A 17,883-nucleotide genomic window follows, 5' to 3' on the forward strand; every position below is an offset into this window, starting at 1 on the left:
GTGGTGTCATGACCTGGGATCTAGGGCTGTGGGCTGGGGTTGCACTGCCAATGGCCTTCCTATCTTGAACCCCACTTCCCTGCCCTGTCAGCCTCTGTGTCAGACACCACATTGGGGCGGGGGGGGCTTCAGCTTTGGAGAGAAACATGTTCCCAGTGGAGGCGAAGGCAGAAGTGCTCAAAATAAATCCATATGAAAACATTTTCCTTGCTTTAAAAATAACTTCTTTGCATATTCAAATTGTTTCCCATGGAAACTTCTGAATTTTCCAGAGACACAGGTAAGTAAGCAGAATGATAAACACCTCTAGACAGCAAAGGGAAACAAAATTATTGAAAGAAACAGTAAACTCTCACCATTTGGGCCAACTAGGAATGGATAGCATGATTTAGCAGAAAGTTCAGATTACGGCATGTTAAGTATTAATGATAAAAATCTGAATGTATTTACAGTTTATTGTTTTGTAATGTCTACTAGACATCCTTAAATACTAGGAAAATATCTTAAATGGGAGCTACTTTGTACAAACCATTTGAAGGGCTCTAACAACAGTTGTAAGTAGTAGTTTAAGTATGCCTCCCATATGGACTATAATATAATATAAGATTGCATTAGTTATGTAGAAAGTGTCTGTGAACTAAAGCAAGGAATCTGCCCATCTCCCACTGAAGGATCACAAAGTCCAAGTCAGTGGAATTTTCAACGTTTTACCATCACAGAGGGGTAGGTGAGTGATTTCCTTTGGACCCTGCCAGAATGCTTTCTATAAACTTACGCCAATCAAGAATCAATTGCCATCTAACCTTCTCTGCCTGTTGTCATGCAGACACAACCAAATCCATCTATTGAATGACTGTAAATCTGGGCTGGCAAGAATAGTGATGAGACGGGCGGCTGCTGGGAACATGCATAGACCATGTCTCACCCCGTGGCAACCCACAGCAAGCACAGGCTGAGTTTCCACATCAGAGAACAAGGTGAGCAGGTGCATTAAATTGTGTGCATTTCTCTCATCAGTGTTGGTCTCATTGCACCAGATTTTCCCTGCAATTGTCACTTTCCCTTTTGAGACTTTGATCCCAATACAAAAGGAATCCATCAAATTAAGTTTGTATCTTGTACATATCCCCAAAGGTGATGGATGTTCGTGTGAGGCTCCAGTAACTTAGTAACAACTCCTAATTGCCATCTTTCTCATATGCTGGGCAATGCATATCACCTTATCCTGCCGGGACTAAGGCAGACGATTTGTTATAAATTAGATATTGTTTATGCCACAGAGAGACAAGTGGCCAATTTCCCCAGAATTCATAATTCTTACAGAGCCTTTAATTATGGTTATGCTTGTAGCTAACAAGATAAGTAGCAATTATCTAAACGCTGAAGCATTTCTATGTAAACGAAAGGGCTTATTCTCAAAAAGAAAGAAAGAAAAGGAGAAAAATGCACTTCAGTCTAATTCAGAATGCTTATATACATATTAATATTTTGCATCTATTTTAACCCATTTTAACAGAGAAATTGTTGGTTTAAATCTCCTAGCATTAGATCTAAAAGCATTTTTATTTCTAAAATGCACATCTGTTTAATTGTGCATATATTCACAAGGAACTTCTGAAGGGGCTGCAGAGGTTTGCACATCCCTCCTTCTGCCCTTTAGGGATTCCCTGGGTACTGCCCAGGTGGCTTGAGTGAAGAGATGAAGCAAAAAATCACATTAAAATGCAAATAAAGAAAATGGAAATATTGTATTTTTTGAGTAAACGAGGCATTCTTGAAGACATCCGGTATACCATTAGATTTATCTCAGCCAGAAGCATGAAAGGGTTTTTTGCGGTACTCTTAATTCCTTGATCTTCCTGTGACTGAATTCCTCACAAGCTCAGGGAAATTTCTTTGCGGGAGCTTGAGAGGCTCTTTCTGACTCAAGAAACAGCGCTTGTTTCCCATCACCTTCATAAAAAATGCACTAAGTAATTATTGCGATATCAGCTATTAAACCCACTTCATTAAGGAGGAACTGGACTTTATTAATAAATGAGTTGTTTGTTGTCTGGGCAGCAGGATCAATTTCCACATCAAACAGATTCTGTAGTATCTGCATATTTGGATACTGACTGCCAAGCTTTTGTTTTGTTTTTCGTTTTCATCATTGGCTAAGTGTCATTTGTTTTTCGTTTTCATCATTGGCTAAGTGTCAGGCTGCGGTAACATCGGTTGTGGAAGGAAATTTACTTCTTTGGGGCTCAAGATGCTGGGAAGCAGCCTGCCTGTGGATGTTAAGACAGGGTTTAAAAGAGTGGCCCTGTCTTTCTTTCTTCTTTCTGTGACTGTAGTGAGAACTATAATTTATGTCACAATCCAGTATACACATATATATATGTGAAATGTTAATTAAATATTTTGAAACAAAAACTCCATGAAATGATCCCGTCCCTCACTAATGTGAGCTATGCTCCAGTCTGTTTTAATGTATTCCTTTGTAAACCCGTGCTGGTTATGACTCTCACGGGTCATGACTTTTGATTGGACAGCACTGATTTAACTTGTCTACAGCTGTGGCAACCTCACAGCGGTGCCCGCGCTGCCGCTCTCACATCAGCTCTCCCTTCCCTTTATTTGTATGTCTCATGGTGCTGGCCGCTGTAGATACATTCACAAGAAACTTTAGAGGTAACGGGCAGCGGTTTTCACCAACCTCCTGTTGCTCCCTGGGGGTTCCCTGGATGAAGCCCAGGTAGTCCCAGTAAAGGAAGGAGAATAACCCAGTTCCCTGGGTGCAGGAGGAGAGAAGAGCGTGAACCCATGGGAAGCCTCCCTGACAGTTTCTTCTGAGGTTTGTTCAAAGTCTCTGATGCCAGATGTTGCTAGTCATTACTTTGTTATAAAAAATAATGATGAGCCAGTTACTAAGTCAGACTTGAGTTTGAATGGTTGAGATAAAAATTAACTTGAGATGTAATACTGTGGTGATAACTACATGACAAGAATAAATTAGAACACCTTCTGTTTGTAAAGTACTTTTAAGCCATTCAATGTTCTCATGCCTGTTGTTCCATAACCTTATGTGTGATGGGAGTGAGGGAACCATTGCCTGCGCATGTGATATTAAGAAGTGATTTTCTAACTGTGAGTGCCTCACACGGTGATGAATACCTATCACTAGGGGCAAAGAGAGATGGAATCACCGACTCTAGAGGATGCTACACAGGAAATTCTCGGATTGAATAGTAGATGATTTAGATTAACTGATCCTTAATGTTTTGGGATCATAGACTCTTCTGAGTGTGGAATGAAGGCTTTAGACTCTCTCAGAAAAAAAATGCACAGTCACTGTATGTTTGCCTATTCAGTCATGTGTCGCTTACCAACAGGGATCCTCTCTGAGAAATGTGTTGTTAGGCAATTTTGCCATCGTGCGAACATCGTGGAGTCTACTCACACACACCTAGATGGGGTAGCCTGCTACACACCTAGGCTGTATAGTGTGGCCTAGTGCTTCTAGGCTACAAACCTGTACAACGTATTACTATTCTGAATACTGTAGGCAATCGTAACTCTCTGGTAAGTATTTTAAATATTTGTGTATCTAAGCATACTAAATTTAGAGAAAGAAACTATGGTGTAAAAAATAAAAAATGGTACAACTATTAGGACATTTACCATGAATGGAAGTTACAGGACTGGAAGTTGCTCTGGGTGAGTCAGTGAGTGATGGTGAGTGAGTGTGAAGGCCTGGGATGCTACTAAACATGAGGTAGACTTTAGACATACTGTATGCTTAGGGCTATACTAAATTAATAAGAAATTTTTCAGTAAGAAATTAACCTTAGCTTGCTCTAACTTTATTTTACAAACTATTTGTTTTTTTTTTTTCAAACTTTTGGACTCTTTTGTGATAATACTTAACTTAAAATACACATTGCCTAGCTGTACAAAAATATTTTTCTTTATTTTCTTATTTTGTAAGCTTTTTCTCTATTTAAAATTTTTTTGGTTTTATTTTTTTTCTTTTAAAACTTTTTTTATTTGTTTTTTACAAATGAAGACACAAACACACACATTAGCCTGAGACCACACAGGCTCAGGAACATCAAGATGTCACTGGGCAATAGGGATTTTTTAACTCAGTTACAATCTTATGGGACCACAATTGCGTATGTTGTGTTGTTGATGGAAACGTCATCATGCAGAGCATGACTGTACTTTCAGTGAGTTTCTGTATTTTAAACACATCTAGCCCATGCTAAGCTATTCCAGCGTAGGAGATCTCTTCTAAACCTTGTCACTAACTGGCTTTGTCTGAGTCCTAAGTCACTGAGCAATGGGTGACAGATCTGGACCTAGAATCCAGTCAGTCCAGGCCCCTTTCATCATATCTGGTTTCCACATGTCCCCACAGTGGATTCTGCTTCCCTCAAGCACAAATTGCAAACCAGCTTGTAGCCAGCCTTGTAGCACCCCTGCTCCTACGAAGCTGTGTGCTTGTGTACCAGTTAGACCTGGACTGTGAGCAGTGGGATGACCCACACCTTGGGTCTTTTCCCCAGTGAGATGTCCCCTCTGTCACGCTCAGGACAGTGACCATGACCATCTCCTCGCTGGACTGGCCAATAGTGCCTCCCTCACGGTGTCTCTGGGTTGGACTTTATACTTACCCATGTAGCTTTTTTTTTTTGAGATGGAGTTTTGCTCTTGTTGCCCAAGCTGGAGTGCAATGGTGCGATCTCGGCTCACTGCAACTTCACCTCCCAGGTTCAAGCTATTCTCCTGCCTCAGCCTCCCAAGTAACTGGGATTACAGGTGTACATCACCACGCCCAGCTAATTTTTTTTTGTATTTTTAGTAGAAACGGGGTTTCACCATGCTAGCCAGGCTGGTCTTGAACTTCTGACCTCAGGTGATCTGCCCGCCTTGGCCTCCCAAAGTGCTAGTATTACAGACATGAGCCACTGCACCCAGCTACCCATCTATATTGAGATTACAAAATAGTGATCCTTGGCTTGAGTGTGACCCAAAGATAGGTCTTGTTTGACCTGTAAAATGTGTCTTAATTATTTTGGAATTAGTTGTCCATGTTTAAAGATGAGAGATCCATGTACAAATATGGATATCTGATTTGTCTTGAAAAATGGGATTATCTGACAACTTTAGTCTCAAATTTGGACACTTCAGCAGCCTACTAGAGTTGAACAGTGGCCGTCCCCTCTGGGCAGCCAGAGCCTCTAGGATACCCTGTTGTTCACCCCTGGCTCACAGAATTCATTTATGCTGCCTGCCCTGTGCAACAGGCATTGAGTTTTTGTTTTTTGATCTATACCTACTTACCCTCCCACCTACAAACCACATAGTCTACTCCTCACTGTTTATTTAAACACATGCCACTTTGTCGCACAAAGGACTTGAAGCCGATTATAGGAAATAAATATGAAATAAAAGGAGATAAAGTAATAAGAAAAACTGCCTCAGTAAATGTTGATTAGATTAGGAGGTGAAGACCATGGGGAAAAAGAGAACACAGAAATTCAGGCCATTTGTTTGAAGCAATTACTACACTTGAGCTGCAAATGGGCTCTGAGTTTTTACAAATGTCTGTGAAAGGAAAACGTAACCATTTCATAGGGGGAGCAAAGCTTTTCCTGTAGCTTGTCTCTAAAAGAACATTTCCAGCTGTTTCTATATATGTGGGGCTTGCTAACAAGGGGCACAGAAAGCTGGTGCATGAGAAGACTAATTATAAAACATGAACTTGATTAAGAAGCTCTGCCTTCGCAAGTCATGTGACCAGAGTCAAGTTAATTTAAACTGTTTTTTACCTCTCTGATACTGGTAATACCACCAGGCGATGTCTAGGAAAGAGTGAGAAAACATTTTACCAAATCCGTTCATCAAAAAGCAAAACACACTTTTATTGTCCATGGAGAGAGGCCGCTCTGAGGGTGTCCACGTCGCTGTCCAGCTTGACATATGTGAAGAGCCTCTCAGTAGCAGAGCTGAAGCTGAGCTCCCTGTCCTTTTCCCATGGTCAGAACAGGCAAGAGCAGTGGGTTGCCTCCCAGTGCCCATGGCTCCCGCAGGGGCTCGTTGAACATGCCCTCAGCCATGCAGTCATGCAGCCTGCAGAGATGGGATGGCACATGGCAGAGATGTGCGATGTTGGATGGGTCCTTGGAAACACCCACATGTTTGACTGAGGAGTGGCTTATAAGACACCCTCCACAATCAGGAGATCCCCGTTCCCCCTCTCTGCTTCCTTGTGATTTGAAGCTGCATATCTTGTAGGATTATTTGTTTGCTCACTCAATAACTGTCAATGAAGTATCTACTAGGTACAAGTCAGTGAATAAAACAGCTCTGTTCTCTGCTCTCTTGGAGCTTACAGCCTACAAGTCTTTGCTTCTTTCTTCCCCCATTAAGCTTGATTAGTAACCAGATGCAGAAAAAGAAAAGGGCAGTTGCAGAAGAGGGTTAGCACATTGGGACGTGTGGCAGAGTGGGTGCCGGCCAAGTCCCCCATTATGCTGAATATAAAATACAACACAAAATACCAGACCTGGAAAATTATCCATGGCACAGTGGAGCTGGGTGAGTCCAAGGTCCCAGAGAGCGCCACCAGATACTGTCCTGCTGGCCTTTGTGGGTCTATTTGGTGGTCGGCCTGGTTTTCCTCTGTAGGCTCTTATTTGAGCTTCCACCTGTCTTGCCAGCAAACTTGACCACGAGTGTGTAAGGCAGCCCAGCCACCATCTTGAGTGTGTATTAGTCTTTCTCCAGTCCCCCAATCTGCAACCCCAGACAGCAGAGGCTTATTTTCCTGCTGCTTTTCAAAGTGATAGTATAGGTGAGCATCCATTGGAGTGTTTTCACTCATCTCCTGACCTGTATTCCATGGGAGAAACTTATTTTGCTGAATTTAGTTGCCCCTTTGATCATTCTGGTTAGGTGGCATTTGTATTTATTTATTTTTTATAAATATGCTTTATTTTTAGAGCTGTTTTAGGTTACAGAAGGACTGCACAGAAAATATAGAGAGTTTCTGTATATTCCACCCTCACAGTTTCTCCTATTATTCACATCTTGCATTGGTGTGGTATATTTGTTCCAACTGATGAACCAGTATTGATATGTAAATATTAACTAAAGCCCATAGTTTACATTAGAGTTCACTCTTTGTGTTGTACAGTTCTGTGGGTTTTGACAAATGCATGATGTCATATATCCACTGTTATAGCATTATGTAGAATAGTTTCACTGCCCTGAATACTTTGATAGCATTTTAATATAGATACGTTTAGAAATATGCATTGACATGCTCTGGTGTTTCAGGAATGTCATAGGTATTAGAAAAGAGATGAAAAGACATAATACCTGTTTACATGAGTTCTCAGACTGGTGAGGAGGCATACACATAGACCACGGATTAGAAACTCAAATGCCAGTGGTCATTGGCAGGTAATTCAATCCTCCCACCTCAGCCTCTTGAGTAGCTGGAACTATAGGCATGTGTCACTATGCCTGGCTAACTTTTTTGTACTTTTTTGTGGAGATGAGATCTTACTATAGTGCCTAGGCTGGTCTCAAACTCAAGCAATACTCCTGCCTCGGCCTCCCAAAGTGCTAGGATTATAGGCAGGAGCCACTGTGCCCAGCCTAATTCAATTTCTAAGTAACTCATTTATCAAAAAAGCAACCTCATGGTAATTAAATCATGGTAATTTTGAACTAAATGATAATGAAAATATGACATATCAACACTTGTAGGAAGTTGTTCAAGCTGTACCCAGGGGAAAATTTAAAAGAACATGACATACTTGAGCTGCAAATAATTTACAGGACCGTGCGCATAAAAACACAGAATGTTGTGCTTCCTCTTCAAATTGTATTCCTAGTATTTGCAGTGGTTCATTTTCAATGTTGCCTGAACTATATTGACTACATTAGACATTGTATTAATGATGGCATGCTGGCATCTGAAGATGTAATCTTTTCTTCCCCTTAAACATGGTTGATTAGTTCGTTCTGGATGCGTTTAGCATCATCTTTTTGGTTGACAGCATTCCCTAATATAATCAGGGGCAAAAATCCTCGTTGGTGCTTTCATGGAGCAGAGAGGGGATGAGACGGAAAGTCCCATTTGGTCCTTCAGCTTTAAGTCTTAGATTCTTACAGCCAGGCTTGGAGGTGAGTCATAAGCCCACTCAGACCCACACAGTGCGTACAACTCATGAGCTCTGAGTTTTATAAACTTAACAATGAGCCCCAGGAGTGCTCAGCTAAGCCTTGATAAAGATTTTCTGAGTGTTCCACGTATTTTTTTCAGTCTTCTCAGTTCAATAAAACCCAAATCATGTTTTGCTTCAAGCATTTGTTCTCTTAATCTTGAAACCCCTCCTGCTCCTTTTAAGCGAAATTGAATTTATACATTTCTCATTCATTTATATACCTCAGTCCTAAAAGTGTCCTGAAAAAAGGAGTTCTAAAAAAAAAAAAAAAAAAAATTCTTTGAGTGCTTCTACTTCCATTAGATAGAGTTTTCAAGATCAAATGACTTGGAAATTCTTCAATGTTTAGTGTATTTCAGTACACTGCTCTTTCTCTCCAAATGGGTGTGTTTTTAATGTGGCCTTCAGATCAGCACAAACGTTGAGGTGGGTGGGGAGAGGAGTGTCAAACGTCCCTTGCAGTTTCTCAGGAGCAGGGCAATGGTGGAAACTAATGGTCAGAAATGTAATGCAATTATTAAAAGTCCACAAAATCACTACACAGAATGTGACATAAGTCATAATTCTGTTTGTATGTGACAGTGTTACATTCATTCAGATATTTTCCAAGATTGAAGAAACAAATGGCTGAGAAAGGAATTATCTAGATTCCAGCATTAGAGAAAGCAGCATCCCTAACTGATGTTTCAGGACAAGGAGCAAGGCCATGTACATTAGGGACTCTCATGTGCCCTCACCACTGCAGCAGCATTTTAGTTCAGCTAAGCCCATGGCCAGGCTGTAAGGTAGAAATGTCAGTTTCACTGCAGCAGCTCAACCTCAGGCACAGATCTCTAGAGGATGTTTTAAGTGGACCTTTTTGTCTGGGAAAAGTACCCTGGGATGATTTTTTTTTTTTTTGATGATTTACTTTAGTAGTTCCAGCAGTCTCTGCAGCTGTAGGAGGCAATTAGTCAAATGAGGTCCCAATCCTGCCACCAGCTAGCATTCAGGTGGCAGTGGAGAAACTTCCCACTGTTTCTCCTTTGAACCCAGCTGGACACCACCCTGAAGTTCCAGTACGTGGAGATAGCCAGTAAATGAACAATGGGTGACCCGTGTTGAAGAGAGAGGGCATGTTGCCTAGAGTGAGTGGGTCTACTATATTTCTGTGGGAAATAAGAGGATTAACACGGGTGGGATTCTATTACTCCTCTTGACTGAGGAGGTGAAGTGAAAATTCATTGCAAATGAGAAGTGTCCAGGAGAAAGGGTACTTTTAGTTTTAAGATGGAAAAATGAAGGGGCAGAGAGAGGTTGAAGGAATTGCTCAAAGGAAAAGTAAAATTGCCAGAAGAATAGTATTATCTCAGGTTAGCACAGAATTTTCTCATTGATGGAAACTCAGTGGGTCCAGGTCAGGCTAAGATGTGAATAGCATATCTTTCGGCCTGCTTTCTAAAGAAGAGCTCATTGCTCTGCAGATAATTTGACAACTTGCTAAGTGATGGTTTCTGATTAGAGATCTAGCTTTGGTGGGCTGGTAAATATCTGACAATTGGCTCTTGGGGAGGGTGGAAAAGCCTGATTGATACAATTTTCCATTTTCCTTGGTGTAAATATTCCCTTCATGGCCCACTTCAGGCTGTTAGTGTGAAGTTGTTGAAATGAAGTGATCATACTTTGGGAAGCACGGTATGACCCAGTTCTATCACATTACTGCCACTGTTTTAGAACAGCTGGCATATGTTTAACTGTCCCAAACAAGTGTGCTAAAGACTCCAAAACCAATTTCAGAGGGTAGGCTCAGGCCCTGTAATCAACACTAATAAACTCTTTCTTTGCTGTTCATGTGAACATCAATTTCTGTGCATGATACAGAATAATCACAAACAGGAACATAATGGAAGCTGGCCATGTGAGCTTTTGCTGGATTCAGTATTAATGTATCCTTATATTAACTGCCTGTCTTGGTGAGCTCAGAGAGCATGGTAATAGTTTTAGAATTGATCTAATCTTTTCACTGTCCCTAGGAGGTATATGGTTATTAGACTAATTCAAGCTAGAATCATACCCACCTTATAGCTATAAATCTTACTGAGATAAGGTATGTAAAATGCTCTACATGCATAGTACGTGCTCAAAAATGTTATTTCCATCTTGTCATATATTTGACTGTGATTTTAAGGGTCATTCTCAACAACAGAATCCAATAGTCACGTCTGTTAAACACTGTCTCACTCATGATTGTGCCTTTCCTGATGGATCTAGTTAATTAATTGTGTTTCTTTTCAGTATAGGAAGATTTCCTTGTTCTGTTATTTACTGTCAACGACACACCTCAATTGTCAGTTGAGGTTGGACATGAGTGGGATAAAGTAAATATGATCATTTTATGTTAAAGGTAATGGCCGCCAGCAAACACAACCCTCTGGATGAAAAAGTGTTGACCATCTCAGTCTGTGGAGCAGAACAGGGGGCCTGTGGGTGGTGGACACCAGAAGCATAGGATTTAGAACATTAGTGAACAGACATAACAACTGACGGCCACTAAGGACATTTCCTGGCTCTGTGTCCTCTGCCCTTAAGAATCTGGACAGTCCATGACCACTGTTACGGGCCGTCTCTTAGCTGCAGAAGTCAATTGAGCATTACCCTCCACTGGAACATCAACTCCCAGATGCAAGGAGTGCAGTCAGTTTATCTGAGAATGTATATCTGCCTGCCCAGAGGCAGGGAGAAGATGGCAAGGTGCTATCCTCTCCAGGACTCAGCTCTGAAGCCTCTTAACTGTGCACTTAATAAATGAAGCCTTGGCAGACACACCTTGAATTATTAATGAAGTTATTCAGCTTTGATTGTTTCCTTCTTTTGGGGAAAGGTTATTCACTCAAATGCCTTTGATTAGACTACACAATACATCACAATTGGGCATATTTTATGTGCAACTTTATGGTGATAATAGTTCTGTCTCATTTAGAAGCAAATCAGACATTATGAACTTCGTGATTTATTAATGTATTGATTTCTATAAATGTCAGTGCATCTCACATCCCGCCAGAGAGCCCGGGAGCAATCAGTGAAGGGCCAATAAAAATGTAAAATGAAACCATCGTAAAAAGAGGAAATACTGCCTGTTTCCAAGCCCTGCTGCCTCTCTGTATTGTTTCAGGGTCTACATCATTACCATGAAGTCATCCCCCTACCCGCAAGGAAACAGCCTTGACTGGGGGGCTCTGTCCTGCTTAAATCTATTTTAGATTAAAAAGAGGTTGTATGGCAGGAGAAATAAAAAACAAGAGTTGAAGAGTGGGATCTGGAGGGGCCCCAGGGCCGGTGCCCAGATTCCTCATCCTGGAGAAAGCAGGAGGAGGAGGAGGAATCCCTTTCCACCAGATTCACTCCACAGCAACCGCCCACCTTCCTGCTGAGGAACCTTCAAGACAGAGCCTAGTTTTTCCTGCTGGCACTGAAGAGTCCATGCTAGGGCCCTGGTCTACCTTTCCAGCATGATTCCCCAACACTCCCTGTCATGAGTGCTCTGCGATAGTCCCAGAATCTGCTGGTGCACAAACCCCTGTCTACCAGAGCATGTGATCATCTGGCATCAATCCTATCCACCCTTAAAACACGGCGTAAGTGCCATCTCCTCTGGGCAGCTCTCTCAGACCACTGCAGAAAAAGCTCTCTCTGTCCAAATTCCCAAAGCACTTATCATCTCTAGCAATCACCCGGCATGTATCAAAATCTACCTTTGAGTGTCACAGTTTTTATATACAAGGGTGGGGTGAGGGGAGATTGTGTCTTGTGCTTATTTTTGTTTTATTTTTGTTTTCGGTATCTTACTCCCTCTGTGATATCTAATATCTCCTTTGCACATAGAAAATGACTAGTAAGTGCTCATTATTTGCTAAAAGTGTGTAGTACTACAAGGAACTAATTAGAAAATATATTAAGAGTCCTGAGACAGTGGCCCAGGGAATATCTGGAAAGTATCTGGCTAATTTGGTGGGCAATTTTGTAATCTGACAGTTTAGTTCAGAAATCACAATCTGGCAGCCCATGGGGTACTATTGTTTTGCTTCTTTTATTTTTTAAATTATTATTATTTTTTTCTTTTGGTAGAGATGGGGTCTCACTGTGTTGCCCAGACTGGCCTTGAATTCCTTACCTCAAGTGATCCTCCTGCCTCTTAAAGCACTGGAATTACAGGTGTAAACCACCACCCCTGGTCTGTTTCACTTCATTTAAGTGTGAACTTTATCAACATTTATTTCACGTAGAAATATGAACTTTTGGCTTTCCTTTAGAAATCTGAAATTATGGCCATGCCAGGCCCACATTCCCACATGGCAACCACAGTCCCCTCTACTCCCTATTACATTTCCAACACTAAGACTAAGAGCTGTTGTTAGAGTCATCATCACTCATTTGTATACCTGAATCTGCAATCCCTGTTTAACAATTCCTTTCCTCTGCCTCCTACCATGTTTTCCCAAGTGACTTTTATGTGTTTTGTGATGGTCTAGAGGCATGACAGACTTCATTTTTTGGAGTCCCAAGCAACGTGATGAAGACAGGATGCTGCCCTGTGATTAAAGAATCAAGTGGGGTACGCCCAAGATGGCTGAATAGGAACAGCTCCAGCCTCCAGCTCCCCGTGTGAGTGACACAGAAGACAGGTGATTTCTGCATTTTCAATGGAGGTACCAGTTTCATCTCACTGGGGCGTGTTGGATGGTTGGTGCTGGTCCGCGGGTACAGCCCGACCAGCGAGAGCTGAAGCAGGACGAGGCATCGCCTCACCTGGGAAGCTCAAGGGGGAAGAGAATTCCTTTTCCTAGCCAAAGGAAATTGAGACACACAACACCTGGAAAATTGGGTAACTCCCACCCTAATACTGCGCTTTACCAAGGGTCTTAGCAAACGGCACACCAGGAGATTATATCCCACACCTGACCTGGAGGGTCCCATGCCCACGGAGCCTCCCTCATTGCTAGCACAGCAGTCTGACATCTAACTGCAAGGCCTCAGCGAGGCTGGGGGAGGGGCACCCGCCATTGCTGAGGCTTAAGTAGGTAAACAAAGCCGCCAGGAAGCTCGAGTTGGGTGGAGCCCACCACAGCTCAAGGAGGCCTGCCTGCCTGCCTCTGTAGACTCCACCTCTGGTGACAGGGCATAGCTAAATAAAAAGCAGCAGAAACCTTGGCAGAGGTAAATGTCCCTGTCTGACAGCTTTAAAGAGAGCAGTGGATCTCCCAGCACGGAGATTGAGATCTGAGAACAGACAGACTGCCTGCTCAAGTGGGTGCCTGACCCCTGAGTAGCCTAACTGGGAGACATCCCCCACTAGGTGCAGACCGACACCTCACACCTCACATGGCTGAGTACATCCCTGAGAGGAAGCTTCCAGAGCAAGAATCAGACAGCAACACTCACTGTTCAGCAATATTCTATCTTCTGTAGCCTCTGCTGCTGATACCCAGGCAAACAGGGTCTGGAGTGGACCTCAAGCAAATTCCAACAGACCTGCAGCTGAGGGTCCTGACTGTTAGAAGGAAAACTAACAAACAGAAAGGACACTCACACCAAAACCCCATCAGTACGTCACCATCATCAAAGACCAAACGTAGATAAAACCACAAAGATGGGGAAAAGGCAGTGCAGAAAAGCTGGAAATTCAAAAAATCAGAGTGCATCTCCCCCTCCAAAGGAACGGAGCTCATTGCCAGCAACAAAACAAAGCTGGATGGAGAATGACTTTGATGAGTTGAGAAAAGAAGGCTTCAGTTGATCAAACTTCTCAGAGCTAAAGGAGGAGCTATGTAACCAGCACAAAGAAACTAAAAACCTTGAAAAAAGATTTGACAAATGGCTAACTAGAATAACCAACATAGAGAAGTCCTTAAAAGAACTGATAGAGATGAAAACCATAACACGAGAACTACGTGACAAATGCACAAGCTTCAGTAACCGACTCGATCAACTGGAAGAAAGAGTATCAGCGATTGAAGATCAAATGAATGAAATGAAGCAAGAAGAGAAGTGTAGAGAAAAAAGAGTACAAAAAAATGAACAAAGCCTCCAAGAATTATGGGATTATGTGAAAAGACCAAATCTATGTCTGATTGGGGTGCCTGAAAGTGAGGGGGAAAATGGAACCAAGTTGGAAAACACTGCAGGATATCATCCAGGAGAACTTCCCCAACCTAGTAAGGCAGGCCAACATTCAAATTCAGGAAATACAGAGAACACCACAAAGATACTCCTTGAGAAGAGCAACTGCAAGACACATAATTGTCAGATTCACCAAAGTTGAAATGAAGGAAAAAATGTTAAAGGCAGCCAGAGAGAAAGTTTGGGTTACCCACAAAGGGAAGCCCATCAGACTAACAGCAGATCAGCAGATCTCTCGGCTGAAACTCTCCAAGCCAGAAGAGAGTGGGGGCCAATATTCAACATTCTTAAAGAATTTTCAACCCAGAATTTCATATCCAGCCAAACTAAGTTTCATAAGTGAAGGAGAAATAAAATCCTTTACAGACAAGCAAATGCTTAGAGATTTTGTCACCACCAGGCCTGCCCTAAAAGAGATCCTGAAGGAAGCACTAAACATGGAAAGGAACAACAGGTACCAGCCATTGCAAAAACATGCCAAAATGTGAAGTCCATCAATGCTAGGAAGAAACTGCATCAACTAACGAGCAAAATAACCAGCTAATATCATAATGACGGGATCAAGTTCACACATAACAATATTAACCTTAAATGTAAATACACTAAATGGTCCAATTAAAAGACACAGACTGGCAAATTGAATACAGAGTCAAGACCCATCAGTTTGCTGTATTCAGGAGACCCATTTCACATGCAGAGACACACATAGGTTCAAAATAAAGGGATGGAGGAAGATCTACCAAGCAAATAGAAAACAAAAAAAAAAAAAGCAGGGGTTGCAATCCTAGTCTCTGACAAAACAGACTTTAAACCATCAAAGACCAAAAGAGACAAAGAAGGCCATTACATAATGGTAAAAGGATCAATTCATCAGGAAGAGCTAACTATCCTAAATATATATGCACCCAATACAGGAGCACCCAGATTCATAAAGCATGTCCTTAGAGACTTAAAAAGAGAGTTAGACTCCTATACAATAATAATGGGAGACTTTAACACCCCATTGTCAATATTAGACAGATCAACAAGACAGAAAGTTAACAAGGATATCCAGGAATTGAACTCAACTCTGCACCAAGCGGACCTAATAGACATCTACAGAACTCTCCACCCCAGTGCAACAGAATATACATTTTTCTCAGCACCACATCGTACTTACTCCAAAATTGACCATGTAATTGGAAGTAAAGCATTCCTCAGCAAATGTACAAGAACAGAAATTATAACAAACTGTCTCTCAGACCACAGTGCAATCAAACTAGAACTCAGGACTAAGAAACTCAATCAAAACTGCTCAACTACATGGAAAGTGAACAACCTGCTCCTGAATAACTGCTGGGTACATAACGAAATGAAGGCAGAAATACAGATGTTCTTTGAAACCAGTGAGAACAAAGATACAACATACCAGAATCTCTGGGACACATTTAAAGCAATGTGTAGAGGGAAATTTATAGCACTAAATGCCCACAAGAGAAAGCTGGAAAGATCTAAAATTGACACCCTAACATCACAATTAAAAGAACTAGAGAAGCAAGAGCAAACACATTCAATAGCTAGCAGAAGGCAAGAAATAACTAAGATCAGAGTAGAACTGAAGGAGATAGAGACACAAAAAACCCTCCAAAAAATCAATGAATCCCAAAGCTGGTTTTTTGAAAAGATCAACAAAATTGATATACTGCTAGCAGGACTAATAAAGAAGAAAAGAGAGAAGAATCAAATAAACGCAATAAAAAACGATAAAAGGGATATCACCACTGACCCCACAGAAATACAAACTACCATCAGAGAATACTATAAACACCTCTATGCAAATAAACTAGAAAACCTAGAAGAAATGGATAATTTCTGTTATCCAAGTGTTTTCTGGATACTTACACTCTCCCAAGACTAAACCAAGAAGAAGTTGAATCCCTGAATAGACCAATAGCAGGCTCTGAAATTGAGGCTATAATTAATAGCCTACCAACCAAAAAAAGTCCAGGACCAGATGGATTCACAGCCGAATTCTACCGGAGGTACAAAGAGGAATTGGTACCAATCCTTCTGAAACTATTCCAATCAATAGAAAAAGAAGGAATCCTCCCTAACTCATTTTACGAGGCCAACATCATCCTGATACCAAAGCCTGACAGAGATACAGCAAAAACAGAGAGTTTTAGACCAACATCCCTGATGAACATCGATGCAAAAATCCTCAATAAAATACTGGGAAACCGAATCCAGCAGCATACCAAAAAGCTTATCCACCATGATCAAGTGGGCTTCATCCCTGGGATGCAAGGCTGGTTCAACATACGCAAATCAATAAACGTAATCCAGCATATAAACAGAACCAAAGACAAAAACCACATGATTATCTCAATAGATGCAGAAAAGACCTTTGACAAAATTCAACAGCCCTTCATGCTAAAAACTCTCAATAAATTTGGTATTGATGGAACGTATCTCAAATTAATAAGAGCTATTTATGACAAACCCACAGTCAATATCATGCTGAATGGGCAAAAACTGGAAGCATTCCCTTTGAAACTGGCACAAGTCAGGGATGCCCTCTCTCACCACTCCTATTCAACATAGTGTTGGAAGTTCTGGCTAAGGCAATCAGGCAAGAGAAAGAAAGAAAAGATATTCAGTTAGGAAAAGAAGAAGTCAAATTGTCCCTGTTTGCAGATGACATGATTGTATATTTAGAAAACCCCATTGTCTCAGCCCAAAATCTCCTTAAGCTGATAAGCAACTTCAGCAAAGTCTCAGGATACAAAATCAATATGCAAAAATCACAAGCATTCTTATACACAGTAACAGACAAACAGAGAGCCAAATCATGAATGAACTCCCATTCACAATTGCTTCAAAGAGAATAAAATACCTAGGAATCCAACTTACAAGGGATGTAAAGGACCTCTTCAAGGAGAACTACAAACCACTGCTCAGTGAAATAAAAGAGGACACAAACAAATGGAAGAACATACCATGCTCATGGATAGGAAGAATCAATATCGTGCCACCATGCCCAGCTAATTTTTATTTTGTAGAGATGAGTTTATCACTGTTTCCCAGGCTGGAATTATTTTTTAAAAAATAATGTTTGTTTACAGTTGAGCAAAGTAACAATGGAGGAAAGGAATGGGTTACCATGCAAACTTAGACAAGAAGAACTAAACATAACCGCAAGGCTTCTCTGTGGTGGCCTTGACACTGAGCCTGGAAGGAAGAGAAGGGGACCGACAGGTGAGGAGTGAGGGAGAGCGTTCTGGGCAGAGGGAGCCTCCTCTACAAGGAGCCCTTGGAGAAAGAAGATATCTCATCTAGAGATGAGAGGAGGCAGGTGTGTCTGGAGGTTGGGATGAAGGGAACAAGGCCCAGAGGAGTGGGAGGCAGGCATGGACTACATTGTGCCAGATTGGGAACCCATGTTAACAGTTTTAGAGACCACCAACGGCAAAGAAAATGCAGTTTTGTTGTTATTTTAGGAAAACTGAAACAAACTTGGTCCCTC

The 17,883-nt window shown here is 41.6% G+C and overlaps 1 protein-coding gene and 1 long non-coding RNA gene across 9 annotated transcripts in view; one reads left to right on the forward strand and one right to left on the reverse strand.

Annotated features, from left to right (window-relative positions):
- The window catches only part of LOC105480851 (uncharacterized), a 92,235-nt gene that overhangs the window by 29,915 nt on the left and 44,437 nt on the right, over positions 1 to 17,883 (forward strand). For 2 of the 5 annotated variants that reach the window (XR_011624456.1, XR_011624458.1), the window contains exon 4: positions 827 to 977. This is a non-coding gene — a long non-coding RNA (uncharacterized lncRNA). Of the gene's footprint in view, positions 1 to 826; positions 978 to 10,496; positions 10,912 to 17,883 lie in introns of those variants that run through there. The other 3 variants (XR_011624459.1, XR_011624457.1, XR_011624460.1) reach the window with 3 other exon arrangements.
- Positions 1 to 17,883, reverse strand: part of LOC105480853 (potassium voltage-gated channel interacting protein 1) — a 380,729-nt gene that overhangs the window by 18,198 nt on the left and 344,648 nt on the right. The window contains exon 2 of one of the 4 annotated variants that reach the window (XM_011740046.3): positions 5,817 to 5,849. The exons of the other annotated variants lie outside the window; for them this stretch is intronic. Coding sequence (XP_011738348.1) covers positions 5,817 to 5,849 — 33 coding nt within the window. The remainder of the gene's footprint in view (positions 1 to 5,816; positions 5,850 to 17,883) is intronic. 4 annotated transcript variants of the gene reach the window in all.

This window comes from Macaca nemestrina, chromosome 6, assembly GCF_043159975.1.
Source record: "Macaca nemestrina isolate mMacNem1 chromosome 6, mMacNem.hap1, whole genome shotgun sequence".
Lineage (NCBI taxonomy): Eukaryota > Metazoa > Chordata > Mammalia > Primates > Cercopithecidae > Macaca > Macaca nemestrina.